This window comes from Cynara cardunculus (assembly GCF_001531365.2).
Source record: "Cynara cardunculus var. scolymus isolate 2C chromosome LG 7, CcrdV1, whole genome shotgun sequence".
Taxonomy (NCBI): Eukaryota; Viridiplantae; Streptophyta; class Magnoliopsida; order Asterales; family Asteraceae; genus Cynara; species Cynara cardunculus.
In genome coordinates, this window is record NC_037534.1 from 2,252,922 (window position 1) to 2,277,153 (window position 24,232).

The 24,232-nt window shown below is 33.4% G+C and overlaps 2 protein-coding genes across 2 annotated transcripts; one reads left to right on the forward strand and one right to left on the reverse strand.

The window, feature by feature from the left end:
* The first annotated feature begins 11,292 nt into the window (after positions 1 to 11,292).
* On the forward strand, positions 11,293 to 15,925 carry LOC112515689. Its single transcript, XM_025122598.1, has 7 exons — positions 11,293 to 12,169; positions 12,266 to 12,358; positions 13,367 to 13,486; positions 13,585 to 13,683; positions 14,669 to 14,728; positions 15,042 to 15,136; positions 15,706 to 15,925. Exons 1-7 carry the CDS (start codon positions 11,345 to 11,347, stop codon positions 15,806 to 15,808), a joined length of 1,395 nt encoding a protein of 464 aa, XP_024978366.1. The 5' UTR covers positions 11,293 to 11,344; the 3' UTR covers positions 15,809 to 15,925.
* Positions 15,926 to 18,630: 2,705 nt separating this feature from the next.
* On the reverse strand, positions 18,631 to 20,594 carry LOC112515688 (H/ACA ribonucleoprotein complex subunit 4-like). The gene has a single exon (XM_025122597.1). The coding sequence runs from the start codon at positions 20,592 to 20,594 to the stop codon at positions 18,882 to 18,884; it is 1,713 nt and encodes a 570-aa protein (XP_024978365.1). The 3' UTR covers positions 18,631 to 18,881.
* Between the last annotated feature and the right edge of the window lie 3,638 nt (positions 20,595 to 24,232).

Here is a 24,232-nt window from a genome sequence, read left to right on the forward strand (position 1 = left end):
ATGTGTAAGATGAAACAGAGAAAGCGGGGACATGTTTATATACCTGTCGAAACTGCAGGATTTACCCCTAATGTATCAGAAAATGACACTTTACTCCCCTCTAGAAAACTTTCTCTTAAATGTTTGAAAATGTTGCACTAACTACCCCTAATATTTGACCATCTTACAAATAAGTACAATCTACTCGAATGAAAGCAATGATCTAGCGATTCGTTTACTATCTGGTTCTTCATGATCGGTGTTTGGAGGTGATCTGATATGCAGCTCGGTCTATGATGTAGGGATGATTTGGTTGAATTTCAATTGGGTTCTGCTTGAAATTCGAATAAATTATTATATCTACTCGGATACATATGATTTAAGTGAAATTAATCGGTTTGATCTTTGTTTGAGTTAACCAACTGTCTAAGCTCGGAAAACTTAAAACCTAAACCCTAAAACGTCTGCAGTCTTATCCAAACCAACATATGAGATGTTAAAAGGTGAATCTTGTTTGGAAAAAAAAATCTGTCTCTTAATAGTTATAAAATACTCTGAATGATTTTGCATCACAGGCCTCCCTTAACCATTCAACCCTCTATTTTCATTATAAACAATTATATTTCATTTTGCACTGTATCATGAGAGTCTTTTAATTATTCTGACCACTTAATCATTCTGTACCAAACCATTCAGCAGCTAACAAACAGTCCCTAAGGTTATTTATCGAGTTTGAATCAAGCCAAAACCTAAAAATATAATAACAAAACAAAAAATAGACTGTTCTAAACTAGTTTGGTCCCACACCCGGCCGTAAAAGGAAAAAAAATATAAACTTGAATTTTTAATTTGTAAAATATAAAACTAAAACAATGATTTCAAACCGATTTTTTAAAAAATCTAAAGGGATATTTGGTTAGAGGTATTAAACAGTAATCAATGAAAATGAAAATTAAAGAAACTGTTTGGTTTTCAATAATATAATAAGATCATTCATTCAGAAGTCCAAAAATTCATTCCCGGTTAAATTGAGAGGAATGAAAATTTATTCCCCATTTTCATTACGCGTCATTTTCATTCATCAGCATTAATCAAGCTGACTCTAAAATCAGATAACCAAATTAAACTGTTGTTTTAAAAACATTAAAAACCATGAACAAAAATATAATCAAATCATTTATTTATTTTTATTTTTTTATCAATTGGGTGCTTTTTAACCCTAATGAAGCTAGCAAGTCAATTTGATATCGTTTGGTTAGGTTGGAAACCATGTTTTAATACACAATACTATTGGTCTGGTTTTTAACAGCTTAATGAGTTAAATGGAATTTAGGCGATGTTTATTTTTTAAGAGGTGATAAAGTCTGAAGTATTATTTTATTTCCGATTGACAAAAGATAGTACTGAAGTATGAAATCTAAATCAATAAGACTGTTTGTTTTTATAAACTGATAAATATATGAATTTGTTTAAATTGTCTATTTTTACAGAAATTATAGTGTTGAATTAATAGATAAATTTATATTCTCAAATATGTATTAATCATTATTACGAAATTTACATATAAATTATATCATGGGCATTTATTTAAATAAAAATATGTCATCAACGGTATTTAACACGTTTAAAATTTTCAGTGGGTTGATCTATGGAATTTAAGACCTGTATCGAATTATATATTCATTTAAATAAAAAAAAATACATTTCACATACATTTACATTAAAAACACTGAAGAATATACATTTTCAACAGATTATCTATTTATTTCCTTAAAAAGAAAACAAAAAGTCAAAATTTGTAAATATAATTACATTTAACTCTAAAAAATTATTTATTTTAATAATTTCAACATTGATTATATTATTAAAATATTCTATTAATTTATCGTTTCAATACATTTTCTAAAAAAAATTATATAAAATAATAATAATAATTCATCTTTACGAATAAAAATAAATAAAAACTATCTAAACTTAAAATTTAATTTAATTTTTAAAAAAATAATATAAAAATATGTTCCACATCCTCTAAACTATACATTCTAATAAAAAGTTAACTTAACAATAATTTATAAAGGAGTTGTTTGTTTATCTCTTAATATTCTGTTAAGATACATATTTTGAAAATCGTTAAGAGGTGAATCTTGTTTGGCAAAAAAAATATGCTTTTTAATGGTTTTAAAACTCTCTGAATGATTTTATATTATGTGTTTCCCTTAACCATTCAACGCCATAATTCAATTATAAGCAATTACCGTACAATTATATTTCATTTTGACTATATCACGAGAGTCTCTTAATCATTCTGACCACTTAATTATTCTGCACCAAACCATTTAACAACTGCCAAACAACCAAAATCGATACCAAAATGTCGAGAAGTAAATGACAAAAATACCCTTCATTTACAAAAATATCCCGCAAATAGGCATGTTTGTGGGGGGCAAATATGTAAGTAGGAGAAAGTTTGAACTCATTTACAATATGATCAAATACAAGCGGTGGTTGCATTTCCAAAAACCGTTGACGTGGAGAGCTTAACGCGTCCAACCACACACCACTTGGCAAATGGACACGTGGGGGTAATATCGTAATTTCGTTTCCGGCTTTCTGTGGGTGGGGAATAGGTGATATACGCAATATTATTTCCAACCAAATTCATTTTTTAGCTATTTTTAAAACTGATTTAATCGTAAATATAACAAATAAACTCACACATTTTTTTCATCTTTGGTGAGTTTTGAATCATTAACTTTCTAGGAGACTAAAGACTCACATACCGCTAGGCCAAAGACCATTTGATAAATTAACTAAAGTTTACGTAAATATCTTACACATCTACATAAAACCTAATTTTTTAATAAAAACAAAAAGAAAATAATTCTATTTAGGCAAATGCGTAACCCATTTGTGTAATGATCCTTACGAAAATACGGATCCTTAGTCCTTGCATTAATTTGAGTAAAGATTTTTCTAAAAATCGAGTTTACGTAAATACGTAGGACATTTACATAAATAAATCTTAAATTCTCAGATAAAATTTCAAATTATTTGTGTTGTGACATACTGGTAAGTCTTAAAAGAAGGTATTAAAAATCTCATTTTTTCTGGTTTGGAATTTAAGATGTGCCAGAACTGGTCATGAGGTTCACATGCAGTAACTTCAAACTCATATTTAGTTGGTGTATATAAGCTGATTCAAAAACCAATAATTACCAAAATGAAAGGGAAATTTATTAAAATAATTATTTTTCATGGTTGGTATAGGTCTGCAAAACGCACGTCAGCAATTGCGGACCCAGCTAAAAGACAAAAAAATTGCACTTTTTACCATGTCCGCAAAAAAAATCACATTTTTAACCAAGGTTCGCAATTTTCTTTTTACATTTCCCGCCCAGGTCTACAAAAAAAATTTATAATTTTCAAGTAAGATTTAGGGTTATTTTGATAAACCTTGTAAATATTTGACTAAGAGGTGAAACCAACCGATAAAAATGACTATTTTAATTAATTTCTCAAGTAAGAAATTATATCACATCCGGTTTGAGCTTGAGCTTCAAAGGTTAAAAGTGCATGGAGGTTTCAGGTTCAAATTGAAGGAGGAATAAAAATACCCTTATGAGTACGAAGGTTCAAATGTGATAACTCCGAACTACTCGTATAGCAGGTGGTCACTTTTGAATTAACGGCTCGCATAACGGATTGAATATTCAGATTAATAAAAAAACAAAAACAAATTATTTTTTTGAAATAACTAATTTTCCATAAAGCAAGCACATGGATAATGGATATAGAGAAGGGTGTAAAAAGGCAAGTTCTTAAAACATGAGGGATATTAAATGAAAATTCGTATAGTTGACCCGCATTTCCGTGTGAAAAAAGCGTTGAATAATATTAAATATTAATTTATAAATATAAAGCAAAAATATTTAGATTTTTCTAAAATGTGTTTACGGATGAAAAAACCCGGTTTTCATGGTCCGATCCGATTGGTCTAATACCGGAGCATTTTCTCGTCAGACTGAAACGTCGTCGTTATCGGGTCATAATCTGCTAGAGCTACACCTAGCTTGATACGGTAGATTTTAAATTATTTGAGCATCTTTAGGGAGTGTTCGGGATTGCTTATTTAAAATAACTTATGTTTTTTTGTAAAAGTGTTTATTAACTTATGTAGTATTCAATTGGAGTTTTATAAAAAGTATTTGGATTAGCTTATTGCGGTATCAAACTGCAATAAGCTGATAAGTTGTTTTTTAGTGTTTTAAAATTTTGCTTATATCTGTAAAATGATCAAAAAGAACAGTCTTCCATATTATTGACTTATAGGAGTGTTTGAGATTGCTTATTAACTTATTTGATTTTTTAACATGTAAAAAATTAATTTTCATCATTTATAATAATATATTTGACAAAAATTTATATCAATAAGATTAATAATTAACAAACATTTATACCAATACTATTAATAATTCAAGACAAAAATAATAGATATGTACAACAAAACAATATTAGATCGTCATTTATAATGTGATACTTTTATAACCAAAATATCAATAACAAAAATAGATCGTCATTTATAATAAATATTCATCTTGATCCACACATTAGATCTTCTGCAATCATATCTCTTACCGCACTCAATATTGCACTTGCATGCATCCCTCTATTATATTGCCCATATTGTTTGGAGGATTGTTTGATTAATAATTCAGAGCCAAGGTTCCAAACTAATTAAAATGACTTATTTGCCTACTGTTAAGAAACTCCACATTCCATAAGAACTACCCCTACTTCCAACCAACCCAACAACAAAGAAAATTAATACTCACCCCCCATCACAAAAACAAGTTTATATTCAACTTTCAAACGAATCCAACAACTGTATGACACAATGGAATTTTATGAATTGTAGTTCAGGATGATTACGACTCCCATATATTGCATCTCCGTTCATCCCACTGATCCCTTATTGTGTTAGTAGTCATTCATGGTCAACATAAAGAGCAATAAACACAAAGACCCGAGACGGAACTTCATATCAAGCAGATTATGAATTGTTTCAAAACTGGAAAACTTATCCCAAACTATAAAAACATATAATGACGTCACACTATTTTGAAATGGGTTTACTATCAGAAATAAGAAACCAAACATAGAAGATGAGCAAGAAATCTGCCCTGGGTTTAGAAACACCAGTTTTGAGACCAGTTTTAGTGAAGAAACCGAACGGGGAAAGATCGATCGATATTCACAGATACGGATCGAGATTCACAGCCACAAATCGATCTCATGTTGTGATCGATTGTGAAAGAGAATCGATTTGTGATCGATTGTTGTGTGGTCGACTGTGAGAAGAGAATCGATCGTGTGGAGAAGAGATCGTCGATCTCTCTGTTTCTGTGGAGAAGATATTGTAGCTGTTTCTGTGGAGCAGTCGTAGGTAGAGGGGGGATGAAGAAGTCGCCGTTTCTTGTGGAGCAGCTAAGGTAGACAAAGGTTTTAATAAAACATGGTTAAAATTGTAAACTGGTAATAAGCAGTTTTTCTTAAGCCATGAAGGTTTAACTTATCAAAAACAACTTATTACCGATTTGGTACCGGTATAAGCAATTTTTTTTCCTTACCCAAACACTATAAAATAGCTTATCTCCGGTGCCAGACTGAAATAAGTCCACTTTTAAAAGCAATCCCAAACACCCCCTTAATAGTTATGTTTTTTTTTTAAATTATATGAAAAAGTAATATACTTTAACTTGATTCCTATTTTGGATAACGTACTTTCAAAATTTTTATTTTAGTATATAAGATGTAAAATTTTAAATATTTAAATAGTCGGGTAACCGATTGAAGCATTAAAACTAATTTCAGATATAGTATATAAAATAACAATGCACAAAAACTAATTTTAGATTAAGATATTTTTGTCAGCAAATAATACCGAGTTAGATATCACATCACTCGCTACATCAACATGATAATTGGTTAATGCTTCAACCAGTTACCTGCATATTTAAATGTTTAAAACTTTACATCTTATGTACCAAAACGTAAGCTTTAAAATTCAAAATAGGAATCAAGTTAATATACGTAAACTTTTCATGCAATTTGTTTTTTTTTCTTTAAAATAGAGTATTAAAAATAGAAATCTTAAAAAAAAATTACATTCAACTCCAACAACTACTCTATTTTAGCAATTATAACATTAAATGTATTATTAAAATATTCAATACATTTAATAAAATATTATTTCATTCTCCTAAACATATTTCTTATTGGTGGGAAGTATTAAAAATAATAAATTCTCTCTATTTAGATATTTTTCTTAATTCTATTTTTTTTTGCTAAAATCTATTTTTTCTCCAATTTAACATAGCTGTTGTAGATGCTTTAAGTATTTAATATAAAAGTGGGGTAAATGCACCTCTACATACTAATATTTTTTCTCACATATGTGAACATCAAAACTTGTTTTTTTTACATTCATATTGTATGATTTGAGCTGATTTTGACATTAATGAAGTGCATATAGCAATCCCTTTTAATATAATGCTATATGCACCATCTTTTATGTCAAAATCAGTTTTGATAATGAATTGAGAATGTAAAAAAGTAATTATTAATGTTGATATGTGTGAGAAGAAAATTAGTAGGTATAAATGTTTAGAAGTGTATTTATGACAAATGTTCATCGTGTGAGAATTGGTTATAAGATGAGAAACGTAAGAAGGGGTTTAGACTCGTGATCACTTTTAATCTCATCCACCCCATCGATTATGGGAACTGATCTGGTGCATCTCGGTGCACCGCATTAGTGTTAATTTTCAATTATGATCGATCCAAATATGAAGATTTCTTCTTACCCTTCTCAAATAACTTTCATTCTCACAAAAACACAACTGATATATTTTGTCCAGTAATAGACTTACATGATAAGAAGGGAAGGGAAGGGGCTCATTAAAAAAATAAAAAATTTCAAGGTTTAAAATTAAATAATCTACAACTTTTTATTTCTATCCCTCCAGTATTTTTTTGCAAGGGACCCCACAACACTGATATCAATCAAAAACCTAAAAAAAGTCATTCGAAATCAACAAAAACACTAAGAATCTCTCGAAACCAACCAAAAATCCTTTAAAATCCCTCGAGACAGTATAATTAGGCTAAAAACACCTCGGGCGACTTTGCAGGCCTTTAATCTACCTTAAATGTGCTCCCAATAGACAAAAATTCTAGATCCGTCACTGATTTTGTCCGTGTCATTTAATATTATTTTTGGTGGAATTTTATATATTATAAACTTTTTAATCATATGAGTTTTAATTAAATGGAATATGTGAAATATGTATATGACACATTCCATATGTGTGTGCTGGCCACTAGTCAAGCACAACCGGTGCAGTCCCACGACGGTGCCTAAAAATGGGGCCCATAAAATTTTACTTTCCACATAAATTCAAGAGTCAATTACACTTGTGGTCCCTGAGATTTGCTCAAGTTATAGGTTTGGTCCCTGAAGTAAACTATCTAAACTTGGTAGCTACTAACTTTTCAATTTCAAATTGCATGAAAAAGTAATGTACTTTAAGTCTTTAACTTAATTCCTATTTTGAGTAACGTATTTTCAAAACTTCCATTTGGTACATAAGATGTAAAGTTTTAAACATTTAAGTAGTCGGGTAATCAGTTGAAGCATTAACTGATTATCATGCTGATGTGGCGAGTGATGTGGTATCGAACGCAATATTATTTGCTGACGTGGTTCGTGACATGGATTTTTTTAATCCAAAATTAGTATTTTTTTAATCTAAAATTAGTAATCAACCGATTAACCGGGTACTTAAATGTTTAAAACTTTACATCTTAAGTATCAAAATAAATTTTTTTAAAATACGTTAACCACAATAAGAATCAAGTTAAAATATGTTACTTTTTCATGCAATTTGTCTATTTCAATACGCTTAAGGTCTATATAGTTAATTATGTCAGTTAAACTGAGGGGAATGAAAATTCATTCCCATTTTCATTATCTATCATTTCCATTCATTTGACTGAGCCAAAGACTCCGTAAATCTAAAATTTGAGGAAATCATAGGCACAAACAATGTAATTACTCTAAATTAAATGTTAGCAATATGGTTTGTATCAAAATCTATTATCTTTTCGGTATAGATTAAGGGGTCGTTTACCAAACGCTTACCCGAGTAAGCGCTTATCAAATCACATTACATTATCGAATGGATATGGTAAGGACCAAAAATCTTATCCTGTAAGAGCAAGACAAAGACCAATAATCTTACCCGGTAAGTGAGGGCAACGACTCTTACCATGGTAATTGCTTACCGGGTAAATTATTGCATACGATGTCGTTTTGATGGACTAAAATCTTACCCGGTAAGTAAATAAAAGTGTTAATTTTTGTCGATAAACATTTACCGTGTAAGTGTTTGATAAACGACCCCTAAAAATATATACGAATTAGATCGGTTGACTTGTTTATAATTTATTTGAAAACTTTATTATTAATCAATGTATTAAATGTAATTGAAAATGCATGCATATAATATTAAGGTACTTTAAGTCACTTATTATTTTTGATAATATATTATTTGGGTATTGTAATCTCAATCTTTTTATGTCATTATTAAATAAAACCATGTAGTAAAAATAAAACTTTTAAAAACTTTCATTTTGGTATTTAAGATGTAAAGTTTTAAACATTTAAGTATTCAGGTAACCGGTTAAAGAATGAACTTTTTCTTCTAATAAACCACAATACATAAAAACTAATTTTATATTAAGATATCCATTTTAACAAATAATACTAAGTTGGATATCACATCACTCAACACATCAGCATGATAACTGGTTAATGTTTTAACCACTGACGGATCCAGTGCATGGTGGTAGGGGTCCTAGCCCCCAACAAACCCACCATTTTTTATTTAAAAAAGACTATAAAAATTTATTTAGTAAATTTTCCTATTGTGCACCCAATAAGAACAAGGCAAGGGCGACCAACTTGATATCCTGATTGTTAATTGGTCCATTTGTAGTACACATTGATATTTTCGTTCGAAATATAAAATATAAAAATTATACACCTCGATGAATTAATAAAAAGTCAACCGAAAAAGAAAACCCAAAACCGTTTTCATTAGGATGATTTTTTGGTTTTGAATTTTTTTTCTCTACACCTCTAAGTGTGCCCGCTAACTATAAATGTTTATGGATCCGCCACTGGCTTTAACCGATTATCCATGTACTTAAATGTTTAAAACTTTACATCTTAGGTACTAAAATAAAACTTTTAAAAGTATGTTAGTCAAAATAAAAATCAAATTAAAGTACGTTATTTTTTCATGCAATTTATCCATTTAAATATACTGTTATTTATTACAATTCTTTTTCAAAAAGGTTATTTTATTAATACATGGTGAAAACCTATAAGCATATTTGGAATTATTATAAAGTTAGCTTTAAAACAAAGACTCAAAATTGCTTTCATGCGGAAAAGTCGTGTTCGAGTGAACTCTAAGTATTGAAACAATTTTTAATATGTAAAATTAAAATTTAAAGGTTGTTTATTTATCTCTTAATAGTTTTAATAAAAGACAATATCTGAATCGTTAAGATGTAAATCTTGTTTGGCAGAAATGATTTTTGCCTCTTAATGATTTTAAAATTATCTGAAAGATTTTGTATTATGAGTCTTCCTTAACTATTTAAGCCTTATTTTAATTGTAAACAATTATATTTTTTTTGCACTATATCATGAGAGTCTATTAATCATTCTGACCACTTAATTATTCAACATCAAACCATTCAGCAACCGTCAAACAACTCATTAATATTTTATTAACTTTCCAAACTTTTATATATTAAATTTTTTTTATGATAATAATTATTTTTAAAATTTAAAAACATTTATGACTCTTCAACTAAAATACCAGATAATATTAAACTTGAACACTAGATATTTCAACAACTTAGAATAGAGTTGCAGAAGGGTCGTTCCTTAGCATGTTAAATATAAGATAAATTGCATGAAAAAATAACGTACTTTAACTTGATTCCTATTTTGGGTAACGTATTTTCAAAACTTTCATTTTGATACATAGATGTAAAATTCTAAACATTTAAGTACCTAGGTAACCAGTTGAAGCATTAACCGGTTACTATGCTGATGTGGAGAGTGATGGCCTGATGGGATGAAATTGGGTTGAATAACAAATAATACTAAGTTGGATACTATATCACTCGCCACATCAACATGGTAACCGGTTAATGTTTTAACATGTTAATTGGGTACTTAAATGCTTAAAACTTTACATCTTAGATACCAAAAATATAAATTTTGAAAATACGTTACCCAAAATAAAAATCAAGTTAAATTACATTAATTTTTCATGCAATTTCCCCCTAAATATAAGATATTGAGTAGGACCCTAAAAATTTGGAGCCTAATTTTACATGTTTTGGGTTCACATAATCAAATTGCTAATTGTTTAGATTTATACTTTATTATTATTATTATTAACCTGTATATCCAAACTGCTACACGAGGCGACTAATCCCAGGCGACCACCTGTTTTACGAGTAGCCTGGAGTCACCGCATTTGAATCTCTGTGACCACAACAAATTTCTTATCTCTTTTTGGATTTGAACCTAGGACCCCAAACACTTTTGACATTTGGAGTCCAAATTCAAACCAATCAGTCACCACCCTTATGGTTAGGTTTTTGCTTCTTATGTGTTTAACATAAATATAACTCTTGTTTTATTTTATAGCGTGATCAAAACTTTTGAATATAACATAGTATTCGAAAAGACTGAAACACCTTTAAATAGAGATAAATATTTGATGATAAAATGTTTTACTTTTTTTTTATTAACCTGGATATTCAACTCGCTATGCGAGCCGACTAATTACAGGACGACTACCTGCTTTGCAGATAGCCCGAAGTCACCGCATTTAAATCTCCATGGCTATAAGGAGATTTTACTTTTAGACTTTTCACTAAACCTAAGAACCGTAATTCAAGTTTACTCAAAACTATCCTATTTGCTAAACAGGTCTAATATGAACGCCCCGACCCGACCCGCCTTAACGGCAATTAGATCCAAATCCTCCAAGAAAACATTGATTTAAAAATCAAAATATACCAATACGACGCCGTCTAATGAAACGCTAATGAGCTCCAAGAAAGTAGCCGTTACAGAGAGCGTCCATATCCTCAAACGTTCTTTTTCTTCTACTCGATCGCCATCGTCGATGATCTCATCCGATAAACCGAATCTCACAAATCCTTAATTTTTCTCTCTCTAAAACCAACTATTATCCTCTTTTCCGGCGATTTTCCGATGGAATCGAACGGTAAGAACGTCGGAGCAGTGACACTGACGCCGCCGAAGTCAAAACAATCCGGTAAGTCCAAACAGCCGGAGAATGTAAACCCTAATGTTACTAGCCCTAATTCGAAGGGTTCAAATTCCCCAGCAATCAAATCAGCGACTAAAAGCCAGAAATCGGCGACGAAGAAACCTAATCAGATTGGATCGCCTTCTCCAAGGAACAAGATTCGTGAGAGGAAATTTGTGGTGGCGAAGAAAAATTCGAAGAGAGAGAAGGATAAAACCCTAATCTCAGTCGATTGTAAGTGTAAAGCCGGTGGGAATTCGAATAGGTGTTTCTGCGTTGCTTATGAGACACTTAGGGCTTCTCAGGAGGAGTTCTTCAAGAATCCGATTGTGATGAACCCTAGTTTAGCCGATAGTGAAGTTGCAGTACAAGAAGATGAAGAGAAGAAAACCAATGGAAACCCTAATTTACCAGAAGCAAAATCTGAAGAAGATGAAGTGGTCGAGAAGTCTGGTGAAAAGAGGAAAAGTATTCCTGAACCTGGATCTGGAAGAGTGATGAATTTGGTTAAGGCCTTCGAGAACATTCTTACATTACCGAAATCGGACGAAAGTGGTGATAAAGGGCAAGAGGAAGAACAACAACTTGAGGATGGAACAAAAAGGGATTCAAATTGGGAATTCTCTTCTTCTTCATTTTTCCCATCAGATCTTTTAATCACTGCAGAAAGTTTAGGGTTGCGTTCACGTGTTTCTTCTTCACTGGATAGTAGCCATGGGAGCATTGCAAACAGGACTTCAGGTGGTGGGAGGCAAAGCAGAAGAAATGTATGTAATCATTCACCATTGTTTCTTTGAAATTGAGATTGTTCTCCTTTCTGTTTTTGTTTCTCTGAAATTGAGATGGTTTCTTTGATTATGCAGAGCGCTGGATCATCTTCAAGTTTTGGTGGTAGCAGATGGAAAAGAAGGACACTTAAGGCTACTGCCCAGCAACCCTTCAAGCTCAGAACAGAGGTTAGCATTTACAGTTGCTTATGACCCTTTTTGCATCACTTTAACCTCTAAAATTTCGTATCTAACATAATATTTGATGACGTAAATGTCAAATCTATCGTGCGGTTTGCCGTATCTCTTTCGTAAACAATTCATTAACCTTTAGTAAATGTGTATCCATGTCATCAAATGTTCAAACTTTGCTTCATCGAATAAGAAATAGAAATTGTTCGTTGCACTAAATAGGAAGTTAGGAACTAAACCAAAAACTGTGTTGCATTTTGATGCATTTTGACCATGAGAAGTTCTTAGCTCTTCCTCTATTCACTATTTGGGCAAAGTTGATTACTGGGAAACTCCAACCGGTCCGTGCAAAACCTGCCTCCAAGGACACCAATGTGAGAGGACATTTTTTGGGCTGAGTCTAGCCGCAGGGGTGGGGATGGGGATCGAACTCAGGACATGTCTTGTAGTTGGGCAAAGTCACCTTACCCCCTTGCCAACTGAGCTACACGCCATAGGCTCTTCCAATTCACTATTACCTTCATGTTAATAGTGTTGTGTATATTCTTTGAGTAACTAACCAAAACATGTCCTTGTATCTGTGAGAATACTGAAACCCATCATATTACTCACCAAAAGAGCCATAAGGAGAAAGGGACGAGCCTAAGGGGTTGTTTGGTTGGTTTTCCATTAAGTCTCCTATATGGATAAAGCAGACTGTGGATTAATCTGTCTATATATATTGGAAGTGTTTTTGTTTGGTAGGGTGTTTTTTAATTGGGAGGGACAAGATTGGAAAAAACCTGGCTTTCTGCATAAAGCTCCTCCCTAGAAGTTTACCGAATAAGCCACTTTCTGTATCATTAAGCCACTACCAAACAGTCATGTATATAGCTCACCGAATAAGCTGTGAGCCTCATTAAACTCATTAATCTGCTAACAAACAATCCCTAAGCAGATGTGAAATTCCAATTGTATCTTTGCCCACATTAACTCACTTGTAACTGTTGTATTGTTTGGTTGCAGCAAAGAGGAAGGTCAAAGCAAGAAGAGTTCATGAAGAAAGTCCAGGAGATGATGATTGAGCAGGAAAAGCAACGGATTCCGATAGCCCAAGGCCTTCCATGGACAACAGACGAACCAGAGGTGACGACCACAGATCTTTTCTCAAATAATGCAACTATTCGAAGCTATTTTATCTCACAAGTTTTTGTTTTTATGGTTGCGGCTTTGAGTAATTTCAGTGCCTGGTGAAACCGCCTGTCAAAGAAAGTACAAGACCGGTTGATTTGGTGCTGCACAGTGATGTGAGAGCGGTGGAGCGGGCCGAGTTCGACCATCTGGTATCTATTTTTCACTCGAAAAAAGGATCCAACTAACATCTTATTTTTAGATATACTACAACATAATCGAGATTATAGGATGCCAAAACTTTATAGGACCAAACCTTTGTGTGTCCTATTTAAAAGTGTCGTAATAAGTTCATAAGACGCTTTCAAGTGTCTTAACAAGCCTTTCAAGAAGTGTCCTATAAATAACATCTTTCTATAAAAGGCCTAATAGGAAACCCAAAAGGTTCATATAAACTTATTACACCACCTTTAGATAGGATATACAAGAGTTTGGTTCTATAAACTTACGTCCTATAAAAGTATAAAGTAGTCTATTAAGGGGTTGTTGATTTATTATCCATTAAGTTCTGAATTTATTAAGTTGTCTTTAAGCATTAATCTGTCTGGATAAATTAAGATAAATTGTTATTTGATTTTTGTCTTGAATAAATAATCTAGACAACAAAAATTACCATTTTAACCTTATGTCTATATATGTGCTGAATGAAAATAAACTGTTCGATAATTATAAAAAACCTAAATAATAGGAATTATTTAAAATAACATAAATAATATGAAATCAATGAGTTCATAACACAATACTTAATAACTTAAAATATGTATTATTGTTTAATTACAATCTTTATATTATGCATGTTAGTAAACTATTAATTTTATTTATTTATTGATGCAACACGTGATTAATTAAAATTTGTAGGATAAGGGTGATTTAGGAAAAAAAATTTGGCCTACTTAACATGTTAAGTCAATCTTTTAGTATTAAGTTAAAATCAAACATGTTAATATAACTTAACCAATTAAGCTAACCTCCCATTAAGCTCATTAAGTCGAAAACAAACACCCCCTAAGACACCTAGACATTTTTTTTGTCCTATAAACCCGATTCTACAGATTGTCCCATTTTCCCCATCTTGTATCATACTAGTAAGAAATCCGCTTCTATTTTGACGAATGATTCGCTACGCTTTCACGTCAGGTGCAAGAAAAGCTCTCCTTTATCGAGCAATACAAACTGGAAAGAGAAAGACAACAGAAGGTACAAAACGGCATGGTTTTTGATGTACCATATGATGTTTCTCCTGAACTTGCTTCTTCTTTTTATACTGTTGTTGCTTACTCGTATCTAGTTTCTCAAAATCGAGCAATACAATCTATCTGTATTGCTATTGCTTTACTCATATCCCGTTTCTCACGTTTTTTACTAGCCGGGGGTTTATACTCTTTAGGGTAGGGGTCAGGTCTGTGCATGACGTCTTACCCCTCGTGACCCCCATATTCGGGTGGGATATACGTGGCTCGTTTGGTTTGGAACTCGATCTCAATGATACATATCTTTGGTTTTGTTGTAGTTGGAAGAAGAGGAAGAATTAAGGAGGTTAAGGAAGGAGCTTGTACCAAAGGCTCAACCTATGCCATACTTTGATAGACCTTTCATCCCAAGAAGGTATATCATCATTCCCTGCACAAGAATCTCTTTAACACAAAATTATAAGACATGTATTTTTATACAAGCGTTGACCTAATTTAGGAGTGTTGACCCGATGGGACTGGGACTGGGACGGTCCAATTTTTACACAAAAATGTTATACGTGTTTTTTATAATTTAATATTGAGATACACTTTAAAATCCGTTCAAGTAGATAAAATCTTGTAAAAATCTTAAAAGAGTTGTAAAAATTCAATCTTTTTTGTAAATCAGGCCTATACATAACGGTCCCGGCCGTTCTGGACCTTGAAATTCCATAAAAAGTTGACCGTCCAAGTCCGTGGGGCCATAACCGGTCCCCACTAGATCGGACCACACCCAGTTTGGCATCTCTACTATATGTAATAAGATGGCTTAATGTGAACAAAGCATACACAAACTTGTATGTTCGTTCCCGTCACGTCATACATACCATTGTACCCATAATAAAGTAAAATGGTCTTAACGGGAACAAGGGGAGGGGAGCCTTAAGACATATTGGGTTCGTTTGGTTTGAGTTAATTGGTTTAATTTATGGATTTGATTAGGTCAGAAAAGCAGCCAACGATGCCAAAAGAGCCAAAATTTCACAACCTTCAGCATAAGAAGATCAAGTGCTGCATGTCTTGGAGTGATATGTATGCTCAGTGACATATTATTCTTTTTCTATTAATAAGGATTTTTTTCATATTCTTTGAATTTGTGTAAATGATGCAATTAATCTGGTTGCAGTTTTGGGTTAAACAGTTTGTGTCATTCTCTAATGAAACTCCCCTTTTGTTCTACAGTGTTTTGTTGAGTTTCTGTTTGTTTATTTCTTTATTTTTAAAGTATGCATATATAAACATAGGGTTGGGTTCATGTGAGACCATTTTTTTACACTTGAAATTTCACAGTGTTTCTTTACAGCAAAAACACTGAGAAAGTTACCTTCACAGCAAACAAAATGGTCTACACACTCTTATCTTTGATGAGATTTGAATTGGGAGGCTAGACTAGAGATGGCCAAAAATGAGTTTCGAACCAATCCTAAATTGGTCCCTTCAAAATAGGGCCGGCCGGTTCCCATCCCTGTCCCGATCAAAAATCGCATAAGCAATCTAGACGAGGTTACCGTTGGGGCATAACAGGATATTGTTACCATCTAATAAGTTGTTCAGTTATTTTATCATAGAGGAACCTACTTTCTTTATTTTCATTGTATTTTCAGTTTTTCTTATTACGATAATATACTTTCAAATTATTTTTTATAAGAGTACTGTACTTTGAAAATCTACTTGTTGTCTTTTAAACCAGTTAACTCTCTCATCTTTGTTTGCTTACATGACTTAAATGATGTGACATGGATGAATAATAATAAAAAAAACATCTTTCAAGTTTTTTAATTATCTCCCCAATTTTTCATATCTAACCCAAATTTTGTTTTGAAAAAAAATTATGAAAGTAAAGTTGTTATTTTGCAATTTCGTCTTTTGTGATTGTGATATCAAATGAACCGGGTATTGGGCTCAACCGGATACTCTTGATGGCTCCATGAGTGAGCCTATCAAGCCCACATTAGCTACTACTATTCACAACAACTTAGATTGTAAATTTTCGTGAAAATGGTTCAAAGTAGAGTAAATTACGGATTTGGCCCTTCTGGTTTTTGTTTGGTTTTGGTCTCACTTAGTAATTTTGTCTATCTTACTTTGTTAAGTATGAGGGCAAAATTGTCATATAAGAAAATTTAAATAAACGTAATTCACCCCCTCTCTCCGCTCGCTAGCTCTCCCCTCCCCCCTCTCTCTCACCTGACTCTCGGACTCGATTGATGGATCATGATGGTGAAGGAGATGAAGGAAACTAAAAAGAAAAAGGGGCAGCGAGCTTGTAGAAATGGCGAAGAGAGCAATAGATGAATAGCCGCAGATAATGAGTATGGGGGAGTCGTTGCCGCCTGTAATGACTTGGCCACAACGGGTAATGAATAACTGAAATTCTTATGGGATTTCTAAATCCAATGTTTGTGATCAAATTTCAATTCCGGACTTTCTGTTAAACCAAATGTGTAATTGGAATGAGATTCAATTCTAAATCCTACCCAAACCCTGCAAACCAAACGAACCTCTAGTTGTATGTGGACTACTTGATGAATCCTTCCCAAATCACAAATGGTGGTGAACCAATCGCACCCCTAGGGTATGTTGAACCATCGAGGTAGTTGCTATTGGATGCGTGGACAGAGACTGGTTCGGGAAATTTGGACGGACGTGTGGACTTTGATTCTGATTCATCGCCTTCCAGTCTGCTTCATGATTCGGCTCTGACTCTAGCTTCAATATTGATTCATGGAATTTGATTTAGGGTTTGAGAGATGTTTGTGTTCAAATCATGTGATTGAATTTTGATTGCTTGAGAAGTGAACAAGGATTTTGTGAAAGCAACCATCGACTTGTCTATGTTTATGGTTGTGGCGATGGTTGGTGACGGTCGTGCTGAAAGTGGTCGGTGTTGGGGTGGTTCAACCATGGGTGACCGATCATTAAAAATAATAATTAAGAAAATATTATCAATCAACGTCAACGTCAACGTCATGTCACATTGTAAAGATAAAATGACCGTATTGCCCTTATAAAAGCGGACTTAACCACCGACACTTAAACGTCATTAGTCAACCAAAAACTCATACCAAAGGGATTCTTTCGTAACAAATGAATTGTACGAACCAAAACCAACAAAGACCAAGAACCACAACGACCAAATTCATAATTTACTCTTTTATTTGCAACTTCCGGTTCTAGGATGCAATGCAAGAGCTTATATGAACCAAGACCATACCGGTTGAGCCAAGTTTAAGCGAACCATGCAACTCAAATACACCCCTAGCGTGTATCACAATGCCGTTTAGCTTCATTAGGATGAGGACATATGCACCTAGGTTCGAATCAAACTTGTAATAGCAAATATTTTACCAAGGAAGCATCGCTTTCTGGTCTGTGTTTCAACAAACCATCGACACACTAGTAACACTAGTTCTATAAATTAAATAACAGGTAAAGGTCGAGGGGCATTTACCCCACCCCAAATTATTTGTCTCACTCGGTCATGTCCAAGCAAGTGTCATAGACAACAAATTTTTGTTCTATCCTATCCCATCCTGTCGTTGGGGTGTATTTGCTACGCGGGACGGTATGGAACAAAACTAAACACAAATTTGTTGTCTCGAGTTTAGTGCAGCAACTAGATTGTGACAGCATAGGACTGAGAGAGACAAAAGTGCACTTTTTTCAGCCCCACCAAAATAGGTGAAACAAAATTCACTTTGATCAGACAAGATTGGTAAATTACTTAACAATTCATATCAAATTAAAACCTTAAAACCATCCAAAATTCTTTCACCCGATTGTCTCACTCTCAACCGTCTAGTTTGGCTACTCCTGTCCATGTACAAAGATTACCCTAACAAACCAATAACCCAAGATCCTTTGAAGCAACTATTTATTGCAGCAGGTAACTAGGATAAGATATCGACATTATTATAGCATATAAAATCATTCTAGACAAGCTCAAGTTCAAAAAGTACCAAAATTTTCAAACTTATAACTAAAAAACGCATAACATTTTAAGGGAAGACCGCTACGGACCTAAATTGAACTAATAAAACAAAACGCGAAAATTGGCTCAACGAAAATGTGCAGAAGAACTTACATAGCATGGGCAATGATTCAGATTTCGTTCCAATCTATTCTTCTTGAGCTTCTTTCTTCTTTTTCTTCTTCTCCTTCTTCTTCGAGCTTTTGCTTGCTTCATCTTCACTTACAGCAGCCGATGGAGTTACAGTGGCATCACCATTTTCTTTATCCTTCTTTTTCTTCTTCTTCTTTTCAGATTTATCCCCATCTGATAAAACAGCTTGGGCTTCGTCACCATCTTTACTTTTCTTCTTCTTCTTCTTCTTCTTTTCAGTAGTCTCACCTTCTATGTCTTCTTCAATCTTCTGCTTCTTGGAAGCTAATGGTGTATCTGTAACATCATCTTCTTCTAATTTCCTTTTCTTACCTTCTTCGCCATCTTCAATACCCTTTTTCTTCTTCTTCTTCTTCTTCTCACCATCAACTTTCACAGTCTCTGTGAGTTCTACAGTTTCAGTCACAGGTGCAGCTGCAAGACTGGCAACCATTGAATCTCCGCCTGGCGGTAGAACAACATTCCTAGACCACTCAGCCGGAGTTTTCTCATTTGGTTTCCCATGTTTGCTCAGTTTCCCTTCGGAAATCAGCTTCTTTTTCATAGAAGCTGTGGGTCCCAACCCCCATTTCCGCGGGTAAGTATCTCTATCCATCACCACCCTTTTGATCTTAGCCACAACCCCATGATCACAAGTAGCCATAACAGCAGTAGTCATCTCTGCTATACCAAGAGCTATGGCCTCCCCTTTTGTGGTCATTAACACCACTTCTTCTCCATTCTCAATGGAGTTTTCGAATCTTAACAAGCCCGGAATCATCAGTTTAGCACCGTAACAGATAGCATTTACAGCAGAATCCTTCACCACTAATCTCTTGTAGCTGGTCAGTAAGACCTCCAATGGCATGATCACTCTCCGGAGATATGTTTCATCTCTGTAATTATCATATACCCATTGTGCATCCATAACATCATGCATAGTTATCATGTTATCTTTCTCCCCCATGATCCCAGACCTAACTCTCCTCAATTCCTGCATATGGCCACCAACGCCCAAAATCAACCCCAAATGGACACACAAAGTTCTCACATACGTACCAGCCTCGCATGAAATCCAGAAGACAACCAAATGTTTATCAGCATCATACTCTAATAGCTTGCTTTCGTATATGGTTCTGATTCTAAGCTGCCTTTTAACGGCGGAAATCAATGGCGGTCTCTGGAAAACAGCACCAGTTAAAGTTTCCAACGCTCGAGCCACCTTAGCGACATCAGGCACCGCGGAATGGAGTCGCGCGACACAGACGTACTCTTTTCCGGCACCTTGTTGTGATTTAACAAGCCGAGTGGCTCGATCGATGCAAACGATTAAGTTTCCAGTGACTTTTGGATCGAGTGTGCCGCTATGGCCGGTTTTCTCGACACGGAGGATACGTTTGATCCAAGCTACAACCTCGTGGGAGCTAGGGTTTGCAGGTTTATCGAGGTTAATAACACCATACCTGATGTACTCAGCGAGAGGGCGTTTGAGAGGAGAGTAACCGGAAGGGAGTGGTGTATAATGTCCGGTTCGAACGTTGAGACGGTCGTAGTTCTTAAGAAGAATCGGCCATTCAGAAGTGTCGATCGACGGAGTGAAACTCTGGGGCTTTATCAGGTAATCCACGGCGTCGGTGGCGTCGTCGGAACTTTTATTCACGATGGCGTCATCTTTGGATTTGCTTTTCTTTTTCTTCTTCTCTGAACGACTGAGTTCGAGTTCGGACATGGCGGCTCTCCGATGTCGGAGTTAGAATGGCTCGCCGGAGAGTCGGGTGTATTCTCGGCGGAGGTGGCTAGGGTTTTGCAGAAAGAAGAAGCTGGGTTTAGGGTTTTTTGAGGTACTTTTGATAGGGTGGGTAAAGTTAGTGTGTGAGCAGTTGCTGCTAAGTTTATATGCACCCTCCCATTTCTGAACTGACACGTGGAATAAGAAGTGACGGATTAAAAAAATTGATTAACGACAACCCTAACTAGATACGCTTGGCCCGTACGTCTTGACATAAGGTTAGAGTTCTAGCTCTTCCAGAGTGGTATCTCATTGATGGCTCGAACCCCCCTTTCGTTCTCGCTCGACGGGTGGGTCGTGCAGTCAAGCTCCCTTCTGACATATTTGGTTCAGTTCTCGATTTTCTAACCAAAAACAAGTTATTCAATTTCAGTTTGGTTTCAATGCGCTTATAACCATTCATGGTCGGAGTGTAACTGGTTTTTTGAAATAAAATGAGATTTCAAACGCTGAACAACTTGATATTTCTTTTTTGCTTTGAAACCCTATTTTGGCCTACACTTGTTGTCAACAAATCCCTAGTCGTTGTTGCAACTTGTGGACTTGGGCTTACTGTCCGGCTTCTTCAACTCTTCAAATTTCATGTTAAATTCACAACTTTTATATGAGACCATCAAACTCGGTTCAAGGCCACGTGCAGGGCCGTCCCTTAACATGTTAAGTGTGAGATTTTGAACAGGACCCCCGAAATTTTGGGGCCCAAATTTACATGTGTTTAGGATCTTTTTATCAATTTGTATAAAACTACAGCCTAATTATTTAGGTTCAAACAATTATTTATTTGGTTTTATGTTCAAATAATTGGTTTAGGTTTAGTTTCAGATTGTTAATCGTTTTAGGTTTAGCCCATTTTTATTCTTAACATATATTCTCTGTCATCTCATTTATGCAATGTAATTAAAAATCTTGGATGTAGCAGGGCCTCCAAAAATATTGGAACGTCCATGGCCACGTGCAACACATAGTCCTTTTTGCAACTATGAACATACAAAAGTTGTTATTGGCCAATTATTCGCCAATGTAACGCATTTTTCTTGCATTAAAGACATAACTAACACACGTATATATGTGTGTATATATATATATATGTATGTAAGGTTGGGTTCACGTGAAACCATGGGTTTTTTCGTGAGATCCGTGAGACCAATTTATGTTCATTGATCAACTTTATAAACTGGTGATTTAATGATCTAAAGTTGCACGATGGCAATTTTGTGATTATTGAGAAGTCTCGTGACAATATTGTGATTATGAATGTTGAGATTGTAGTACTAATCTAAGTGTGGATAATTGGTCTTAGGGGTCTCACGAAAAACTCTTGGTCTCATATGATCCCAAGTCTCTCTCTCTCTCTCTCTCTCTCTCTCTCTATATATATATATATATATATATATATACTATATTATAAAGCATTTGACAAAAACTCTTAAAAACAATTTTTATGCATGAAGTACTGTATATTGATGTATGTTACTTAAAATTCAAAATTACAAGTAAATTATGCATAAATACAACTTATTAAAGTTTCATGTTTGAATTGATGTAACTAAATGCGAATAAACATAATCAAATAGAGGATAAATATCTCATTTTAAAATATAAAAAATCTAAAATATAATTAGGATAATTATCGAGTTCTAACAGAATCATTATCTTTATAAAAATTTTATTGTCAAGACAAAAATAAATTATTTCACTATTTGATCTAAATTAAATTATATTAAAAAAATGAATTAAATAAATTATATAAAAAACAAGAACTTTTAAATAGTTAATTTGATATTAATATCAATATATTTTTAAAAAAAAATTATGATGTCTTCAAATTTATTTTTATTTAAAGGTAAAAACATTATCTTTCTCAAAACTACATAAACCGTATTATATCAACAAAAAATGAATATGTATTTCGTTGCATTACGCGAGTACCTTCTAATATACATACATACATACATACATACATACATACATATATATATATATATATATATATATAGGATTGGGTTCACGTGAGACCAAAGGTTTTTTGTGAGACGCGTAAGTCGTAAGACCAATTTATGTTCATTGATCAACTTTATAAGCTAATGATCTAATGGTCTAAAGTTGCATGGTGGCAATTTTGTGATTATTGAGAAATCTCGTGACAATTTTGTGATTATGAATATTCAGATTATAGATCTAATCCAATGATTGAGAATTAGTCTTACAGTTCTCACGAAAAGTACTTGATCTCACATGATCCCAAGTATATATATATATATATACCTAAACAAGAGGTTGTGCGAGGATATGAGTTAAAATGCTAGGTATAAATAGGGATTTAGATTTTTTGATCTAATTTAATCCCAAAACAACCCATGAATTACGCTTCATAAGAAAATTGATCTAGTGGTTCTCTTCAATTATGATTGATCAAATAGTGGAGATCCTTTATTACCTATTCTCACCAAAACTCAACCCTACGTAAATGAATGATCGTGTAAGAATAGAAGTTAAAGTGATAATCGTAAAAAGAGATATGGACCCATGATCATTTTTTAATCTCACCCCTACCTCATGAATTGTGCTTCTCATGGTAATTGATATGATGCATCCCAATACATCTCATAGTGTTAATTTTCAATTTTAGTTGATCTAATGGTGAATATTTATTCTTATATTTTTCACCATAACTTTTATTCTTACCATAACCAACCATATATATATATATATATATATATATATATAGAGAGAGAGAGAGAGAGAGAGAAAGAGAGAAGCGTTCAAATGAAAACCGCCTTCATTTGTGTAAACCGTGTAAACCAATCTCATTCATCAATTTTCTTGATTAATGGTCAAGATTAGGTTTACTTTATTTTAGGAAGTTAAAATATATATATATTAAAAATTATTTTTATATCAACAATAAGGGCAAAATGGTAAACAAAAATACATATTATGTAATATCCTATTGAATGACATTATTCTTTATTTTAGAAAATTAAAAATTTCTATTTGTTAGGAAATAATTTCGCTAATGCAACAATTCCTTATCCTGAAATTGTTTCAATGTCCTTCACACACCCATGTAAATATGCACCCTAATCATTATGAAATTATTTCAAGACGCACCGGTTTCATCATGAATCCATTTCAGCATGTAATTATTTAATGACAAACCGTATACATTATACACCCGTTTCATTTTGCATTTCACCTATTAAATGAATCAACTACACCATCACTGAAACGGGGTTCACCATCAAACCAGTTCACTACTCATTGTTCAATTACACCATGAAACTTGTTTCATGTACATAGATTAGTTTATTTCGCTCCTGCTTTGATGAATTCATTCCTTTAATCCTTACAATCTTAAAGATTCTATAGCATATTTGATATTACAATCTTATAAATGTAAGGGGAAATGATTTTAATCTGCTACATAATCTTGAAGATTGTAATCTGCTCCAGAATCTTCAAGATTGTAAAGACTAAATGAATGATTCCATCAAATCGGTGGTGAAATAAGAAAATTATTGTACATGAAATAGTTTTCATGAAAGTRAAACTGGTTCATGGCAGTATTGAGTCTGATA